The sequence below is a fragment of the Vanacampus margaritifer genome, chromosome 1, assembly GCF_051991255.1.
Source record: "Vanacampus margaritifer isolate UIUO_Vmar chromosome 1, RoL_Vmar_1.0, whole genome shotgun sequence".
NCBI lineage: Eukaryota > Metazoa > Chordata > Actinopteri > Syngnathiformes > Syngnathidae > Vanacampus > Vanacampus margaritifer.
Genome location: NC_135432.1, coordinates 30909241 through 30927011, shown reverse-complemented (window position 1 = coordinate 30927011; position 17771 = coordinate 30909241). Strand labels below are relative to the sequence as shown.

Below are 17771 nucleotides of genomic sequence, written 5' to 3'. Positions count from 1 at the left end.
GTTTGATCTGTGCTCTTTTTGCCGTTAATCATGGACACGCTTTAATCCGCCCTTGTGCTTTATTCTCTTTCACAGATATTAATGAGTGTATGGAAGGGAGTCATGACTGCATGCCCGCATATGAGTGTGTTAATACAGAAGGCTCGTTCAAGTGCAACCTCAAACCTCGCTGTCCTGTTGGATTTGAACGGGACGCACAAAGCAACTGTATAGGTAAGAGGAATTTTTCTTATTGACCATCCGGTTGAGCCTTGTGGACTCAAATTTAATTTTGTTGACGCAGTCTGATTCTAGAAAGTCAAAGTTAGTTGATTGGCTGAAAATTAGAATTTGCCTCCTTTCTCACAGTCATTCCCAAAGAATGAAGCACAAAGACCAGGAAAGTCCATAAAAGTCCCTGTGGCCATTTTCACAAGGATTTTCTAGTTGGACATTTAAACTATCTAATCAAGAGATCTGCCATTTAAGTAGAAAATGTGTGTTTTTTTTAAAATTATTTTTTAATTATAATGATAATGTCATACCACGCAAGGGCTTAAGCCTACCTCATCACTGAGATGATTCATTTTGCATTTTCCGAGTCACTAAAAGTATTTGAACTACTAAAATTTTAAGAAAAGGAAAGGATGACGGAGGGCGCTCTGGAGATGATAATATTTGGATTTAAGGGTTGTATTTTTGAACAAGAGAATGGCAACATACAAGGCTTGCAACTCAAACAGCGAAGCGACACGACAACTTCAAAATCTAGCATCATCCGTCACTATAAAACCCACAAGACTGGAAAGGTACGTTAATGCTACAGTTGAGCTCACCGACCTGTTTGAAACTTGAAGGTTAAAATGTGAGACTTGTGACTTGCACATGTGACTTCCTCCAAGCTCTGGAAAATAGACCTTCCTTGTGATAGGCATGGGCCGATTCCCGGTTTGCCATGGTTTAATTATTATTATTTTTAAATCAATGTTTCAATAAGCACTAATGCTGTCTCTTTTTTGAGGGGACGTCTAAGCAGCGCACAATATGATTTTCTGCTTACAGAGTTGAGTAAACGCCTGCGCCAATTAGCTCCCCCCCCCCCCCCTTCTCTGTGCATAACGGAGGAGGAGGGTGGGAGCAAGATACAAGATACTGCAAACACAGATAACTTTTAATGTGCCAGTTCCTTTTTTTATTATTTTTTTTTTGTGCCAGCCGGTTCTAGTTAGCCCCAAGGACAACATAAGTAGCCCAGTGATGGGACACTGTGATTTACTAAGAATAATTAAACAAAGAAAAAAGTTAACATTTATTTATATATATATATATTTATTTATTTATTTAACATGATATACTGTATGTTTTTTTCTATACTAAATATTCTTTATTTAGATAAAAAAAAGAGTGCATTTTATCTTTTTTTATCTTTCCCAAATATATATACAGTATATATATAAGATAATTGTAATACCATGACACTGCGATATTTTTGCTCAGGGTTCTCATTCTGTCAGAATCTAATGTCAACCCATGCCTAATTGTGATTGATATGTGACTATGTTGTTTATTCCAAGAATAAGTCATTAAAAAAAACAACAACAACCTCAAACTATATTGAATGACTATTAGCGAAAGGAAAGTTGTACATTTAAAAGCCAGATGAGTCTAGTCATGCGCGGCGTTTGCCAGCAGGTGACTCCCATGCAGCCCTTGATGGCGGCGTGGCGTGTCACGTCACACAGGTGAATGAGTTGCAGGCTGCAGGGACATGAGGGGTTAAATGCCACACAGGCAGGAGATCAGAGAGGCTGCAGTTGGGGGCTGCAGGGGGGCGGATAAAAGGCAATCCTGTGTGTCCTACCCGAGTACAAACTGATGCTGTGGAATTAGCCCCCAGGGGCAGGAACTGGGGCAAGTCGAGGCAGCCGACGCCACTGTAAAAGAAGTTGAAGAAATGCTCTGAAATATGGAGAAAATGTCTCCACAGCGTTTCAACCGTGTGATGTGTTTGCCTTGATATCTGATTGCAGTTCAAGCGATGTCGTCCCGCTGCCTCTGTGGCCACGTCTGCTCACCTCTATCGCTTTGTGTCTTTCTGCACTAGACACGGACGAGTGTCACACTGAGCCGTGTAGTTCAGGCTTCAACTGCATCAACACAGTGGGGTCCTACGTGTGCCAGAGGAAGATGATATGCAGCCGAGGCTATCACGCCAGTCCTGATGGAAACAGTTGTATTGGTAAGATTTGGTGCTGAAGCACTACTTTAGTATCACACGTCCAGAAGGATTAACATCATTTAATAAAATAAAAAAAAGACTATCACGTAACTACTAACTTAATACGTCAAGGGAATTTTTTTTTTTATTTACCTTTTAATAGACAACAGACAGGACACGCACTCTGAGAATAATGAGTTACAATTAAATGAAAAATTTGCATGCAAGGAGATAGTACAAATATACCTAACGGCTCTAAGATATGTCCGCCTATTTCTCCATAGGTGAGGTTATATGTAAAGTACACACATGAACAGGCAGTTAACACATGCTTCATGTAACCGGTTACATCTTGCCTTGTTTCATAGCAAAGTGAAACTACGGTATCACAGAGAGTGAGGAAAAATATCTACCTTCTTATCCTCACAAAAGAAAAAATATATGATGTTAGAATTAACAGAATACAGTTTATAAGTGAAAACCCATATATTTTAATATATTAATACATAATAAAAAATAATGACTACAAACGTGTGAAAAACTATAATGGTTAAAATAAATAAATAAATAAAATGTATTTATTTAAGTCCCACCAAGTTAAACCTGAAGACTATTGTAGACAACTGGGCAGTAAACAATTTTGAAAACTTTAATTAATCGCACACCAATAATTTTATGGGATTTTGTTGTTGTTTTAAACTGTTCTTGTTCTGACATGAAGTAATATTGTCTGAATATTTGAAGACTAGAATTTAAAGCGGGGAATTTGACAAAGAACACGGAAGGCATGCTTTTAACATCAAAAGTGATGTTCAATGAAAAGCTACAGCTAACACATATTGTGTGCATTACCTTCTAAGATGAAAAGTATTCTTGCTTTAAAAAAAGAAAACAAAAACTAGAGCTGCGAGCAGCTATAAAGGGCCATCGCAACCCTGGCCACGTTGGGGTACTGTTACATAGGACAAGAACCGTCTAAAATGTAAATATTTTTGCCAAGCCTTGTATTTCATTAAAAGGCCCAAAATTATGCACAATTCCCCCCAAAAATCAAATCGGGGGACCTCTGTTAGGTTTAGCATATGGCATCAAAATACTTTTTTGTTGTCTGTTACATATGCCTCCAAATTTCCGTGCCTCTACCTGATTCGTACAAACGGGGATGCTTCATTAAGTAGGAATTTTGAAACTCAAAATTTGATGCCCCGCCCCTGTCATAAAGTTATCTTTAGATTTTTTTTCCCCGATGTTGTCCCAGGTGTTGAGATGGTAGAGGCCAAGTTTGAAGGCAATCGGATGAAGGGAGTGAAAGTAAAAATGGACATTCAAAAACTCATAGGTCACTTCCTGTTCATTTTAGGGTACAGCTATCAAAATATTTTTTTTTCGTCTGGATGTGCTACACGTGCCACCCAATGTTTGTATCCTTAGGTCAAACGTAGCGGGACAGGGCTCCGTTAAACCCATGTAGGGGGTGCTACAGACCCATTTTTTTGTACTCGTGTATGGCGACTTTAAAAGAGCAAATTTTTCGCCAGGCCCGATGTGTGTGTAAAGTTTGGTCTCAAAAATGCGATCGTTTGGGAGAAGAAGAATAACGAATAATAATAATAATAATAACAATAGGGCCTCGCAGCGGCACCGCTGCCACCGCTTCTCTGGCCCTGATAAAATGCAAATTGGATGTGATGGTCCACTTGGTTCACAAGGAACCTATACCAGTTGGACCTTTCAACTTAGCATTTGAGCTATGGAAACGAATGACTTATTTGACCTTTAGTATATTATTTTATATTATAAAAATATATATATATATTTTATGCACTTCTATATAGTTCTTTGGTTTTTCTTTTTTAAGACAAAAAAGTTTTTTTGTTTTACCTTGACTAGTTTCGGCGTCGACTGCCGCCTTTCTCAGAAGCTTTCTCAGAAGCTTCCTCAGACGACCAAGGACTATAAAGAATTAAAGACAAGATGAACTTCTTTTTTTTTTTTTTAACTATTATGCACTTTATTTCACAATTAAAAACAGTTACCCTACCATTCATTTTAATAACATGTCTGAGATGCTTGAACCAAAATTGATCACCTTTCTCCATCTGGTGGCCCTGTTTCATGCAAATGAGCTTTCATCCATCCTGCCCTATTGCTAGGCCAATGACGAGTAGAAATATCCCTAATGTGATGACTCGGGCAGAGAAAGCAATCGGAAGCAAAAGTTTTTAGCCAACACCAATCTGTGCATCCGCCAAAACTCATTGATGTAGTGTTTGAGTCAACATAGTGGCTTGAAAGTGGTTCTGGATCTTCACACAGCCTGATTACTAAGTCATGGGTGAATACATTTTGTGTGGGGAGGTTATTATGTAAAATATACTCAACGAAAACATAAATGCAACACTTTTGTTTTTGCTCCCATTTTTTTATGAGATGAACTCAAGGATCCAAAACTTCTTCCACATACACAATATCACCATTTCTGTCAAATAATGTTCACAAACTAGTCTAAATCTGTGATAGTGAGCACTTCTCCTTTGCCGAGATAATCCATCCCACCTCACAGGTGTGCCATATCAAAATGCTGATTAGACACCATGATTAGTGCACAGGTGTGCCTAAGACTGCCCACAATAAAAGGCCACTCTGAACAATATTTGAGAGAAATGGTGATATTGGGTATGTAGAAGAAGTTTTAGTTTTAGTTTTAGTTAGAGATGGGGCAATGAAGCCTTGTGAAGCTTTTGAGGCTTTCGGCTGATTGATTTGGAAAAAGAGTCGAAGTTTCAAAGCCCCATAAGATAGATCGTACCGGTGACATCTGGTGGTCAGCTGGAGTCATAGCAGCTATAATCTTCAAAGTGATTCGCCTGATTGATTTATATTCCAACATAACACCAGTACATTCAGTCTTACATTTGTGTCTGTCTAATGATCATCAGGTACACATGGAAGTGTTGCAATATTTTGACACTGTACCAGTACTATGGTTCAATGTGATGTCCTGTTACTCATTCGATTTTTATAAACATAATTTGGATATGACACAAGTGCGCTGTGAAGCCAGATGACAAGTATTTCAACATCAGTCTTTGGGAGATGTGACTGAGGGTCTTGGAGAAGCGCTTATAGCAACTCGGTGGAAAATACTTGGGTCAAGCCTGTATCTTCTACACACGATTTAAAAATAATGCATAGTTGGAAACTTTAAATGCATCATTGTGGGAGTACTTTTGTTGGAAACATACCGAATAACTAACTAACGCGCCAAAAGGTTTGAATCAGTTACGTCATTTCCGCTATCTCATTAGCGCGCATAAAGCCGCATACGTCATCAGCACGTGATCACGGAGGTTTGATCGGGGCTTTTGATACATTGTTTCGAGCAGTCTGTCTCACTCGGCTGACACATGCTCCGGAGTCTCAGTGTCAAACGTCCCATCTCTAGTTTTAGTGTTGCATATACAGTATATTTTTGTTTAGTATATGTGCATGCAGCTTCTTAGCTTCTCTAATAGCTTTTTAACGGAGAAGTCCCTCCCTTGAACCCTTGTGTGTCTTGTAGACGTGGATGAGTGTCAGAGCGGCGCCCACCGATGCGGAGAGGGCCAGCTTTGCCACAACCTTGCTGGGTCCTATCGCTGTGAATGTCAGACTGGTTATCAGTACGACTCCTTCAGACGCATGTGTGTCGGTATGTTGCATCGGGGTTTATTCACACATTCACAAAGACTGTGCTGTTTGGTCCCCTAGTGTGTTGCAGATGTGTTGCCAAAGTGTCCTGAGTATCCGTTGGCAACAGTTTGTCTCCCCCCTTGTGTCACATAAGCATCTTCTTCTTCTCAGATGTAAATGAGTGCTGGCACTACCCGGGCCGTCTGTGCGCCCAGACCTGCGAGAACACTCCGGGCTCCTATCAGTGTTCGTGCACCACCGGCTTCCGCTTATCCAGCGATGGCAATAGCTGTGAAGGTGTGTGTATTAATGGCTGCTTAAGTAGGCGTGTGTGCATGTTGGTGCATGTCAGCGTAATTTCTTTTTTTTTCTTTTTGTGGGTTCAAACTGTGCAAGCATGTCTGTGTGTGTGTTTGGGGCTGTACCGTTCATATTCATACTTTGAGTCCGGCAAACAGTGCATTATTGCCAATAGTGTTTAGAGTTGACTGCATCAGGTTATGCCTTGGAGCAGAGGAAGATAATTAGCTTAATAGCAACACTACTCCTTTACGTTTGGATAAAAACACTGAAAAGGCTTTGATCAGACGGATAGTGACAGTAATGAGCTCGAACCTTTCATCTCCAGATGTGAACGAGTGTTTGTCTAGCCCGTGCAGTCAGCAGTGTGCCAACATTTACGGCTCCTACCAGTGCTACTGCAGACAAGGCTACTTCCTGCAGGAGGACGGGCACGCCTGTGAAGGTGCGTGCGCAAAACTCATCTTCATAAATAGCATGTTCATACCATGCCAGGGTAAGCTAATAATCATTTTGACATGATTCATCTCCACTCCGCTTGCCAGATATCGATGAGTGTTCCCAAAGCGTCGGCCATCTGTGCACTTATAAGTGTGTGAACGTTCCCGGCAGTTATGAGTGCACGTGTCCGGAATCTGGATATACGATGTCGCCAAATGGACGCTCATGCAGAGGTAAATAAATCAATAAATATTAGTTGGACTTGATAAATCTCATTTTTGTCATTTGACTTCTTTACATCCGCGTTCATGCCACGTTTGCCGTCAACGTTGTCTTATAGATATTGATGAGTGCACCACAGGGGCGCATAACTGCTCTCTAGCCGAAACCTGCTACAACATCCAGGGAGGCTTCCGCTGCCTTTCTCTTAGCTGCCCGCCAAACTACCGCAAAGTGTCCGACACGTGAGTATCCTAAAGGGCTAAATTCTCACAGACCAGATATAACCTTACAATGGGGAACTGTTTAAAAACAATCTGACTGAGTTAGATTTTTAGCTAAAGCAGCCATGCTGATTGCAGGATTTTATTAGCACATCAAGCTTTTTCCCCTCCACAACACTCACACACATATATGGTCTCCCAGGCAGGGAAGCGAACCCATGCCAACCTGCATCATAAGCAAGTGACAGTACCACTGCCCCACCTGGAGCCCAGCTACATGGCAACTTCTTGTATCAATATGTGTAAACAGAAAGTTAGCATAGTAGAAATTAAGAGGACTTGTGCTGGCTTTTCTCTTAACCTTTTAACCATGGGCATACTTTTCTATTTCATTTTAATGCTGTTTTTTTTTTTTCAAAGCTTGTTACGATTCCATCTCAGTGTTTTATTTATATGCATACACATTTATTTTTATTTATTTTTACAATATGGGGATCCTATAGCTGAAAACCATGGCATAATAGAGGAAAAAACTGAGATCAGTTTTGGATTCCGCACCCAAAAATGAGCTAACAGCAGTTGCTTGCATACAGTACAGTGAGAGTTGTCTTGTTTTTATTATTGTGGCTGCAGTTTGCTGTGGTGTAGAACTGCAGTACATTATACTGAGTAATCAAATGTCATCAAATGTAATTGAGCAACCAATATATTCACTTTCATTATGATGCGGTGCAGTGCAGTACAGTGCAGTTCCATACCACAGCAAAGTACAACCACAATTAGCACTTTGCTAAAGTAATAAAAAAAAAAAATTGATTTTATGTTATTCCTTTTTTTATTCCTCCCATTGTTTGGCATCTATCTACTTCCACATAATTCATCCGATTCTCGTCATTCCAATTTTAACATATTTAAAATATTTAGGCCATTCTTGCTTCCATTTTTCTTATTCCAAATATTCACGCCTTACCCACAATTCTCGATTTTGTACCCTAATTTTCCCCATTCATTCTTAATGGCAGATTCAACATTACACATTTACATCATTTCAAAAAGATATTCAAATCATTTAACTCATTAATTTCACTTTAGGGATGATTATTAGTCCATTCCCTACTTGATTCTTCAAACCTTTCTTCATACCCTATTTGATTTCTAACACCTTACCCCTTTCTGCTTTTTCCACTACAATTTCTACATTTATTCACCGATTCAAACCGTTTCAACTTTCAACTGTTCAATGTTTGCCTGTCGACTACTTAAACATTTCTTGATTGATTCAAACCATTTCAACTTCAACATGCTCAGCTATTTCCAGCTCATTGTATTCCATGTCACTTATTATACTTCATATCATTCTTGTTTTTCATTCAGCCTTCACATGCAATTTCTCTAGTTGTATTTGTAATGATTATTTGTTACACCGTTGTACTTTATATTATAAACAAGCAAACAAACAAACTAGGGCCATATCTAACAGTTTCTGTGTAAATTATACATGAATTTTGGACTATGGTGTCATTTATAGGCGCTGTGAGCGTATCAGCTGTCCCAACTACCTGGAGTGCCAAAACTCGCCTCTGAGAATTACCTACTACTACCTCAGCTTCCAGTCCAACATCGTCATCCCCGCTCAGATCTTCCGCATTGGACCGTCGCCCGCCTACTCCGGAGACAACGTCATCGTCAGCATCACGGAGGGAAACGAGGAAAACTACTTCAGCACCCGCAAGCTAAATGCCTACACGGGCGCCGTGTACTTACACAGACAGGTTGAGGGCCCCAGGGACTTCCTGATTAATGTGGAGATGAAGCTTTGGAGACAGGGGACCTTCACCACCTTCCATGCCAAGATTTACGTCTTCATCACAGCCAACTCACTGTAACAGATTCTCTGCAGGCCAACATGGACCTTAACATACAGCAGCGTCATTCCATAAACAAGCCACTATATGTCAATAGTGTACTTTGTACCCAATTAAAAAGGTATTTTCATCACTGAACATTCTAATACTCGGAAAATTTTTGTTGGCTTATACAAAGTACTATTTCCTACTGTTACAACATTACGCCTCCTCAAGACCGCTCAACAACACTAAAATTATATTTTCAAATCCAAAGATTTGCATAATGCCACCATTATGGATTTTTTTTTAATTGGTTTAATTATCTAATCGATCTAAACTCTTTTTATTTACTCCAATGTCTTCTGTACACACTGTAGCAGTAATTCTTTTCTAATTTCTTTTGAAATATTTCTGTGCCTCAATGAACCTCTAAGACTATTCTTCCATACTGCACTGCCGCCTATAATTTTCCTTTGAAGTATTTTTCTAAATTCTAAATACATAGTGATTTTTTTTTGTATCCCTGTAGGCCTATTATGTATTCTGTTGTATGTAAAAAAATGGATGTATTATAATTTCATACTAAATACATAAACTGGCAAGTATTAAAGTGGACACCAATGTAGATGATTGAGTTCTAAAATGTATTTTGTAGGGTAAAAGTGGCGAATTTTGTGGGGGGGGGTGGGGGGGGGTTATTGTATGGTAGGCGTGTTTTGTCATTTTAATTCAATTTATACATCCATCCAACCATTTTTTCTAGTGCTTATTCTCATTAGGGTGGCAGGTGTGTTGGGGCCTTTCTTATCAGGTGGGCAACGAGTTGATAAAAATAATACATTGTATGCAGTAAATCAGTTATTCACTCAATCTTATTATAATAGGTTTCGATATAAAAAGCGTTACACTACCATCTACAGGCCAATTGTAGTGCACCCTAACTCAGTATTTTTTAAACTTGGTGGTGGTACGGAACCCCACTAGTTTCCTATGTGCACCGAACCCTTCTTTATTAAATATTATTTTTTTATTATCCATCCATCCATTTTCTTAACCGCGTGTCCTCACAAGGGTCACGGGGGGTGCTGGAGCCTATCCCAGATGGCTTCGGGTAGTAGGCGGGGTACACCCTGAACTGGTTGCCAGCCAATCGCAGGGCACACAGAGAAGAACAACCATCCGCACTAACAACCACACCTATGGACATTTTGGAGAGTTCAATTAACCTGTCATGCATGACTTTAGAATGTGGGAGGAAATCGGAGTACCCGAAGAAAACCCACATAAGCACAGGGAGAACATGCAAACTCCACCCAGGAAGGCCGAAGCCCGGACTCGATCTCATGTCCTCTGCACTTTGAGGCGGACGTGCTAACCAGTCAGCCACCGTGCCACCCATTTTTTATTTATTATTACTAAAATTAAATAAAACATAATTTATTTATTTTTTATTCAAGACATGGGTATAGGGTTTAGTGGTGAACAAAATGAAAAGGGAAAGTAGCCTTTTCATCAAATCTGGTTCTCTTGAATTCAGAAATAGTTGTGTTCTTGTATTCCGCATCTCCATGCAGCTTAAGGAAGTGTTCTTTTAGTTTTACTAGATTGCGAGTTGTGCTGGACTAGAATTGGTCAAATTGGCATTGCAAACCATGCAATTAGGACGTTGACTACCATCATCACTCAACTCAACTGGATGTTTATAGAGCACTTTAAAACACCCACCGCTGTTTTCTTAAGATGAAACCTAGGGGCAGCAGATACAGTGAAAACAGCAAAGGCCCCAGAATTGAAACCTGTGGAACACCGTACATTCAGTTATATGTGTGAATTCATATTGCACATATTAGTCTGACCACATCCTTTTTTTCACCAACATAAAATTAGTGTTAGGCATTACAATAATAAATAAATCAAACGATGTACAATCACAAGTCAAAAGTCGACTACTGAGTGCATCAAATTCCCTGCAGCAGAGATAGACGAAGCAATGTAGCGTAATAACCTGCAGCAAATGATGGCCGAGCCCCTGAGATTGACTCACCGAACCCCTGGGGTTCATTCGAACCCAGGTTAAGAACCACTGCTCTAACTTTATATCTTGTGTACTACATTATTTAAAGCTATTCTGTGTCAGTAAATACACTTTCAAAGTCTATTGGGATTCAATACAAAATATGTAACAAGTATTCTGCTAATAACCAAAGCTAATAATACTCATATGTCTATAAGATGTAAGTGGTGAGGACTGAATTGCACCATGACAGTTATTTTTTATTATTATTATGTTTGCAATAGTGTTTTCCTTTACAAAAAAGAAGTATATTTAAGTATGCTTGAAGCAAACTTAAAATTAGGAGATTATACTTCCAGTTGACTTTTCTTGTACTTTTTGGAAGTATGCTCCACCAACTAAATGTTAAGTGTACTTGTTGTAAGTATACTAAAACATATACTAAAAGTTTACATACTGTAGTACAGTGGTGCCCAAGTCCGGTCCTCGAGAGCCCCTATCCAGCCTGTTTTCCATATTTCCCTCCTGCAGTGCAGCTGTGTCTAATGATCAGCTAATCAGCAAGCTTTGCAGAAGCCTGATAACGATCCTGATCATGAATCAGGTGTGTTAGTGCAGAGAAACATGGAAAACAGGCTGGATAGGGGCACCCCTGCTGTAGTATATACTTAGAAGGCACTCGCTAAGGAACCAAAATTATAGGTTACGTTTATTTACAAAGCCCTAGAGATCATGTGGCTGGATAGCCTAGAGGTTAAAGTCCCTACCTTTAGTACCTGTATTTGATCCCTGTCTGTTCATCGGTGGGCTTTTTGCTGTAAACTAAACTGTGGACATAAGTGTATCACAAAGTATACTTTCAATATTTAATAGTACTTGAAAGTATACTTATTAATATACTTAAGTATACTTTTAAGTGTACTAAAATGTTCCAATTTAGTCCCAAGGAGTTAACTTAAAGTTTACTTCTAGTACAAGAAAAAGTACACTCGAAAAAGAAACTTAGGTATACTTAAGTATGCTACTTTTTGGTAAGGGTTGGCAGTGTCAGTAAAAAAAAGGGGGATATTTTAAATTGTGACTACATAATTTGGGATACAGTTGTGCAGATGTTCCTACAGTTTTGACTGTGAGAGCCTTGAGAGTATTTTTTTCAACGTCTGATATGCATCATGCACAAAAGTGATCAAGAAAGGTGAAGTACGTCTGGTCGGTGCTGTATTTCACTTTCCTTTCTTTTCTTTGATCCTTTCTCGGGTCTCCTGACAACCTCACGACTCTAGCTGGATTCTGAAGTATTTGGTTTAGGTGAACGGTATAGGATTTTTAATAGTTTTTAGGTGAACTAATGAGTACACACTCACACGCACGCACACATACTGACGCACATACAAAATTAAAAAAATTAAAATAATAAATTTTAAAAAGAAGAAAAAAAGAGAGAGAGAGCAATGATGATGACATGTCGAATCGGTAAAATTACCGAATGAACAATACTGAGCTCTCTCAAGAAAAGAAGAAAAAAAGGGAAAAAAAGAAAGGTGAAGTACATTCACAACAGTTTTCTTCCCTCACTGCTCCAAGCTAGCGTGTCATCTACCACCTAAAACCCACCAACTCCCGAGTTCACTGAACTCCCCAGACCTCCTGTAATCATCGGAAAGGGTGTGTGTCTCTGTGACAGCAGCATTGATGCATGCTAGACATTCTAACAGAGCTGCTTGCCAGTTTTCTGCTATCTCGGATGAATTATAACGCCGAAGGTCATTCACACAAAATATACTGATTTGTGTCATTTTGGCACTAATTTTAGTTTTGGGAAGTGTAACAGCTGCTAGGTTTCACAGCTAGCAGAGAAGCAATCAATGCAACGCTTGACTTTGACACGTTCCCCCGGCATAACTCACACTAATAGCTACATGTGCACTTTTGAGTGTAGCTTTGACTGAGATTCTATTGTTGGTATGTAGAACGTGTACCCAGCTTGACTTGTGATGACTGACATCTCTTTCCCCTAATTAGCTTTATCTGCTCTCCAAGATTAGGTGGAGCTGTGTTCCAGGGACAGTGAATCATACATCTCTGACAGGAAGATACATGCATCAATTAAGGTTTGAGGACAACGACAGGAAATTTGGAAATGACCCACAAAGATTGAGAGGCACTGTTGTTGACCCACCGAGTGTGTTGGAATAGCTACAGTACATCAATAATTTAGGTAACGTGCACTACAACCAGTAGCGGGTATAGTAAGGATATCCTTCCAGCCATCCGTTGTCTGTGCTTCTTATCCTCACTAGGGTCACATATACACAGACGCATGCATACATACACATACATACAGTATATAAATATTATGATTCTCATTGGCGGTTTTGATTTGTTGAATAAAATGCCTTTTGTCAAGAAATGCACACCCCAAATGTATGATGTATCGTCAACGATCCACAAAATTCACGGTTTGGTTCAATTCCACCATGGTTTGATATAAAAACACCAGTACAGCCAGCTAGTTTGTTTAAACAAGGAGCGACGAGTGACTTTTTCACTGTAGCTAATATATGCCTGTAATATTATTGAGAAACCTATGATTAAATCCATAAATTCACCAAACATTCTCATTTATGGCCCAAGATTCTAGAAGTATATTTAAATAACTTCAGTGAGTTGGGATATCAAGATAAGAATGGATACGCTGTAGAAACCTGGCTGAGCTACATGGCAGCCATATTGGATGGGGCAAGTTCCTATCAACGGCAGGAGCCACTTAGTTCGGCCAGAGATGGACCAGAAATGATGTCGGCTGACGAGAATCCGCATTTACTGTAGCATGCAAATGAATGGAATATTGGAAAAGCATGATAAAGACAATTATACACTTTACATCGTTGCTTTTGTCTCGGAGCAGATTGTGTGTGGAGAACAGATCAAAAGCTCAAAAAGTGATCTTAAAAAGCAAGTCTTTAGTGGCTGGCGGACTGCAAAGCTCACGTTTGGGTGGAGGCGGGATTGAAGTGGTGTGAGCATGGAGTGTGATGATGAGAGTAAGGAGGAGGCGGCGTCATAGGCACACTTTATTTGATAGCTCAGGTGGTCGCTACCTGAGGGAGAAAAGAGCGTTAATGGGCATTCTGAGCAGCAGACAAGCACAGGCTAGAGCTTCATCTGTCACAAGCGGTGGGAAGTATGAATCAGTACTTTGGGCCGGGTCCCATTATCAACAATCTGTGCTTCTAATGGCACCGGGTCAGCCTCCATTTCTCAAACAATAAAATGTCAATTAACTACTGTATTTATACGCTACAGGGCAAAAGTCACAACTAACTGACTCTTTAAACTACAATCATTCTGAAACAGTGAAACATGAATAATAATAATTATTATTATTATTATTATTATTATTAAATTATTATTATTTAAACAACAGTCATTCTGAAACAGTGAAACGTGAATAATAATTATTATTATTATTATTCACGTTTCACTGTTTCAGAATGAATGTTGTCCAATTATAATATAATAATAATAATAGTAATAATAATAATAATAATAATAATAATTATTATTATTATTATTATTATTATATTGTGTGTGTTGCTTTTGAGCACAAGTCTGAAGGTTTTGTGAAGGCTCTTTGTGGACGATAGCCTGTGTTGTAAAACATAACTACAAAAATGTCAGGAAATGCCTACTGGGTAGATCTAAACTTTTTGGGGGTTAATCAGAGCTACATTAAATTGTGTCAGGTGTGTGCAGACACTCATTTAACATGAGTTTGAATTTAGCTGGTTAATTAAAACAACCACATTCCCAGTTGTGCAACCTCGTGGTATTTTTTTTTCTCGTGAAAATCTATTTTGTTGTTGAGAAGTTATAGGTCTGTTAGTGCTGGGTGAAGTGGCGTGGCTCACTGGTAGAGTGGCTGCTTTGCTATCCTGAGGTTGTGGGTTTGATCCTGAGCCACTATGACCATGTAGAAGTATCTTTGAGCAAGATACGGAGTCCCCTTTTGTGTAAGGTGGAAAAGTGCTATATATTGTAAATCAAGTACCATTTAAATTGATTGATCATTTGAACAGAGGTATGTATTTAAAAAAATATATCTTTTGTAAATGCATAACCAGTGAAAGGCCTTTAAAAGTTTGGTGGTCACTACCTTACCTTTTAATGTTATTTAAAAAAAAAAATCATTATAGCTCTGCTCCATGAAAAATATTTGTCACTAATAAACCCTTTGGAACACTGCAGCTTGGCTGGAATGGACTTGCCCGGGAGAAACAATTATTCCCGCCTTCTTTGAAACACAGACCCATTGACTTCAGTCACTCAGAAAATTTAGTGTATATTTTTATTCTCTTCCTCTCCGTAAAGTACATTTGGATATGTTTGGCCAGGAAAGTTTGGGTGTGTAACATATTCGCTTACTCTCATAGTCAGAGAGAAACGAGCATGATAGTCTTGAATGAAAAAAAAATAGAAGGAGCTCAGAAAGTGAGATAGTGAGTGAGGAATTTGCCTGAGAGGAAAATGGAAAAAAAGGTATGCAAGTTTGCCTGTCACTTATCACATTTTTTTTTATCACATTTCAGCACATATTGCAACATACTACTGTTCCCTTTTTGCGAATGAAATGAATCATGCTGTGTAGGTCAGGGAGAACGTGTAAAAAACAAAACAAAAAAAAAACCTTTTGCTTTTGGTGTGACCTGCAAGAAGGGCAGGTGGACGAGATCCAGGTCAAAGCATGAGATTTCTCCACAGGGGCAGACACAGGGAGGAAAGGGAGGCGCATCCCTGCAGCAGTGCATTGACCTAGGGGGAGGGGGGGGGGGGGGTCCTCCCCAAGGCTCAATGGGTGGGAAGATTTACTGGAGTCCTAATCACAGGTCCACACCTTGCCTGCATGTTCTCTGACCAATAGGAGCACAGCCACAGTCCACGCGTTGTCTCGTTAACTTCTGTTTTGACAGCATGTAATGTCAGACATTTTTGGCTGCGGGACTTCTTGACACCACAATCGTTGTTTGCTTCTTTCAAGATCTCAAAATTAGGATCATATTTGCAAAACTGTGGCATAAAATGTCTCGAATGTATGGAGCTTGCTGTATATTGACTCAAAGAGCAGTCGTTCTGTATTGTGCACAAAAATATACAGTACAGTAAATATTATAATGTCATTAGACCTTTACCATGTAGAGTGCAATTACTATATTCGTTCTTCATTTTTCTGCAATAGTCGATACATAAGAAAAATATTATAATCATAAGACAGTAAGGTAGCAATGAACAGGAAAAACATTTTTGGGGGTGGTTTGGTTAATTTATGACATTCCGGTAGGCATTCTGAAATATGAGTATAAAATGTTGTTAGTACATTTCTAATAAAAAAAAAAAAAGAAGCTTTATTTGTTAATTGGGGGCAATCTGATATAAATAAATAAATAAGTAAGTAATGAAGTAAATAAATAAATAAATAAATAAATAAAATAGCACTACTGGAAGAATTTAAAATGTTAGATTTTTGAGTACTGTGGACCAGTATCATGGTTCAGTCTGGCTTAAGGTAAAGAGAATTACCAATAGCAGGTGCAAATTAGCATGATGTAGATTCAGTATTAAATACTTCATTTCTGCTCAAAATGGTTAAAAAGTTCATCTTCCTCCTCTGGTGTGAAGTCAAGAGCGGTCTCTGCCCAAAGTTGACAAGGAAACACTTTTCATTATGCTTCTGAGTATGAATTCATCTTAACAAATTTCTTTTGAAATAGAACTGAGGTTAAAAAAATAAGTCAGATAAAAGTCCGTACAACTGTATTCTTAAAGTATGAACGCTTTAGAGTATTTTGGTTTCTTGTCAAGAATTCCAATTGAGAGTAATCAATGTGGCATCTGATGAACCGCATCAGTCCATGTTAGAGTCATGTCACTGTTTGGGAACAGACTAAAATATGGATCTCAGCAACAGGAAGATAAATTGCCATTCGGTTGAGTTTTGACATGCACGGGGGCATGTCAAGAGGTTGCGTCCCAGAGGTGTTCCTACCCTCTTGACCTTTCCTCTAGGCCATCTGCAGTTAAGTTAAACTCAGGACATCCAGCAATGTTTTTATTTGATCAAAGCTTAGAGAATTTGCAACAGGTTAGGATATTTAATATGTTGCATATTAAATGGACAGTGATTATTATTTAGCGCCATGTAGTGGTGAGTTAATAATTCATTGTTAGTTTCAATGATATGTTTAAAAAAAAATTAAAATCAACGTATATTTATATAATCATAGGTTAAGTAATCGCTAATTATATTACATAGATCGCACCGCCCCTTTCAGCAGGCCGACATGTTTCGCCACCATCTTTCTACCGCGGATACCCGAAGGAGAAGAACTTTGCGAGCGTAGTGATGGTGCTTGCAGCTCGTGTTGGACCCAATGGGTCGACCGTTGCTTATCTTTGCCAGCTGGGGGCTGCAAGTGGTTGTTGCTGACTCCCGTTATTCAGACTTGTCTCTCTTTGCTTTCGCTAGCTTTTCCCGCTAGCCACTCTTGTTAGCCGCTCATGCTTGCCACTCCTGCTGCTCCCGCTCACCGGGCTACTCACTCACTCGCTCACTACACTCCAAAAAAATAATTGGTAGTACATAGTACCGACAACTAATACTAATTACTGGATGTCAGTGGCTCATGTCGACAAAATAATAATTAATAATTTGTTACTAAATGTGTCTTTACACTATACAATGCGGCAGACAAAATGACAGTACAAATTATTTATTAGGTCTGCACATTTATTCAAATCCTGAACACATTAAATAATACCAATCGCTTTGCTGTTAAATCTTTTATGGTTGTGCTTTTATT

At 39.0% G+C, this 17771-nt stretch overlaps 1 protein-coding gene across 1 annotated transcript in view; it reads left to right on the top strand.

The window, feature by feature from the left end:
* fbln2 (fibulin 2) overlaps positions 1 to 9525 on the top strand; it is a 36667-nt gene extending 27142 nt beyond the window's left edge. The window contains exons 10-17 of the mRNA XM_077553399.1: positions 76 to 213; positions 2084 to 2218; positions 5760 to 5888; positions 6041 to 6166; positions 6498 to 6614; positions 6715 to 6843; positions 6951 to 7074; positions 8582 to 9525. Coding sequence (XP_077409525.1) covers positions 76 to 213; positions 2084 to 2218; positions 5760 to 5888; positions 6041 to 6166; positions 6498 to 6614; positions 6715 to 6843; positions 6951 to 7074; positions 8582 to 8939 — 1256 coding nt within the window. The 3' untranslated portion in view covers positions 8940 to 9525. The remainder of the gene's footprint in view (positions 1 to 75; positions 214 to 2083; positions 2219 to 5759; positions 5889 to 6040; positions 6167 to 6497; positions 6615 to 6714; positions 6844 to 6950; positions 7075 to 8581) is intronic.
* The last annotated feature ends 8246 nt before the right edge of the window (positions 9526 to 17771 follow it).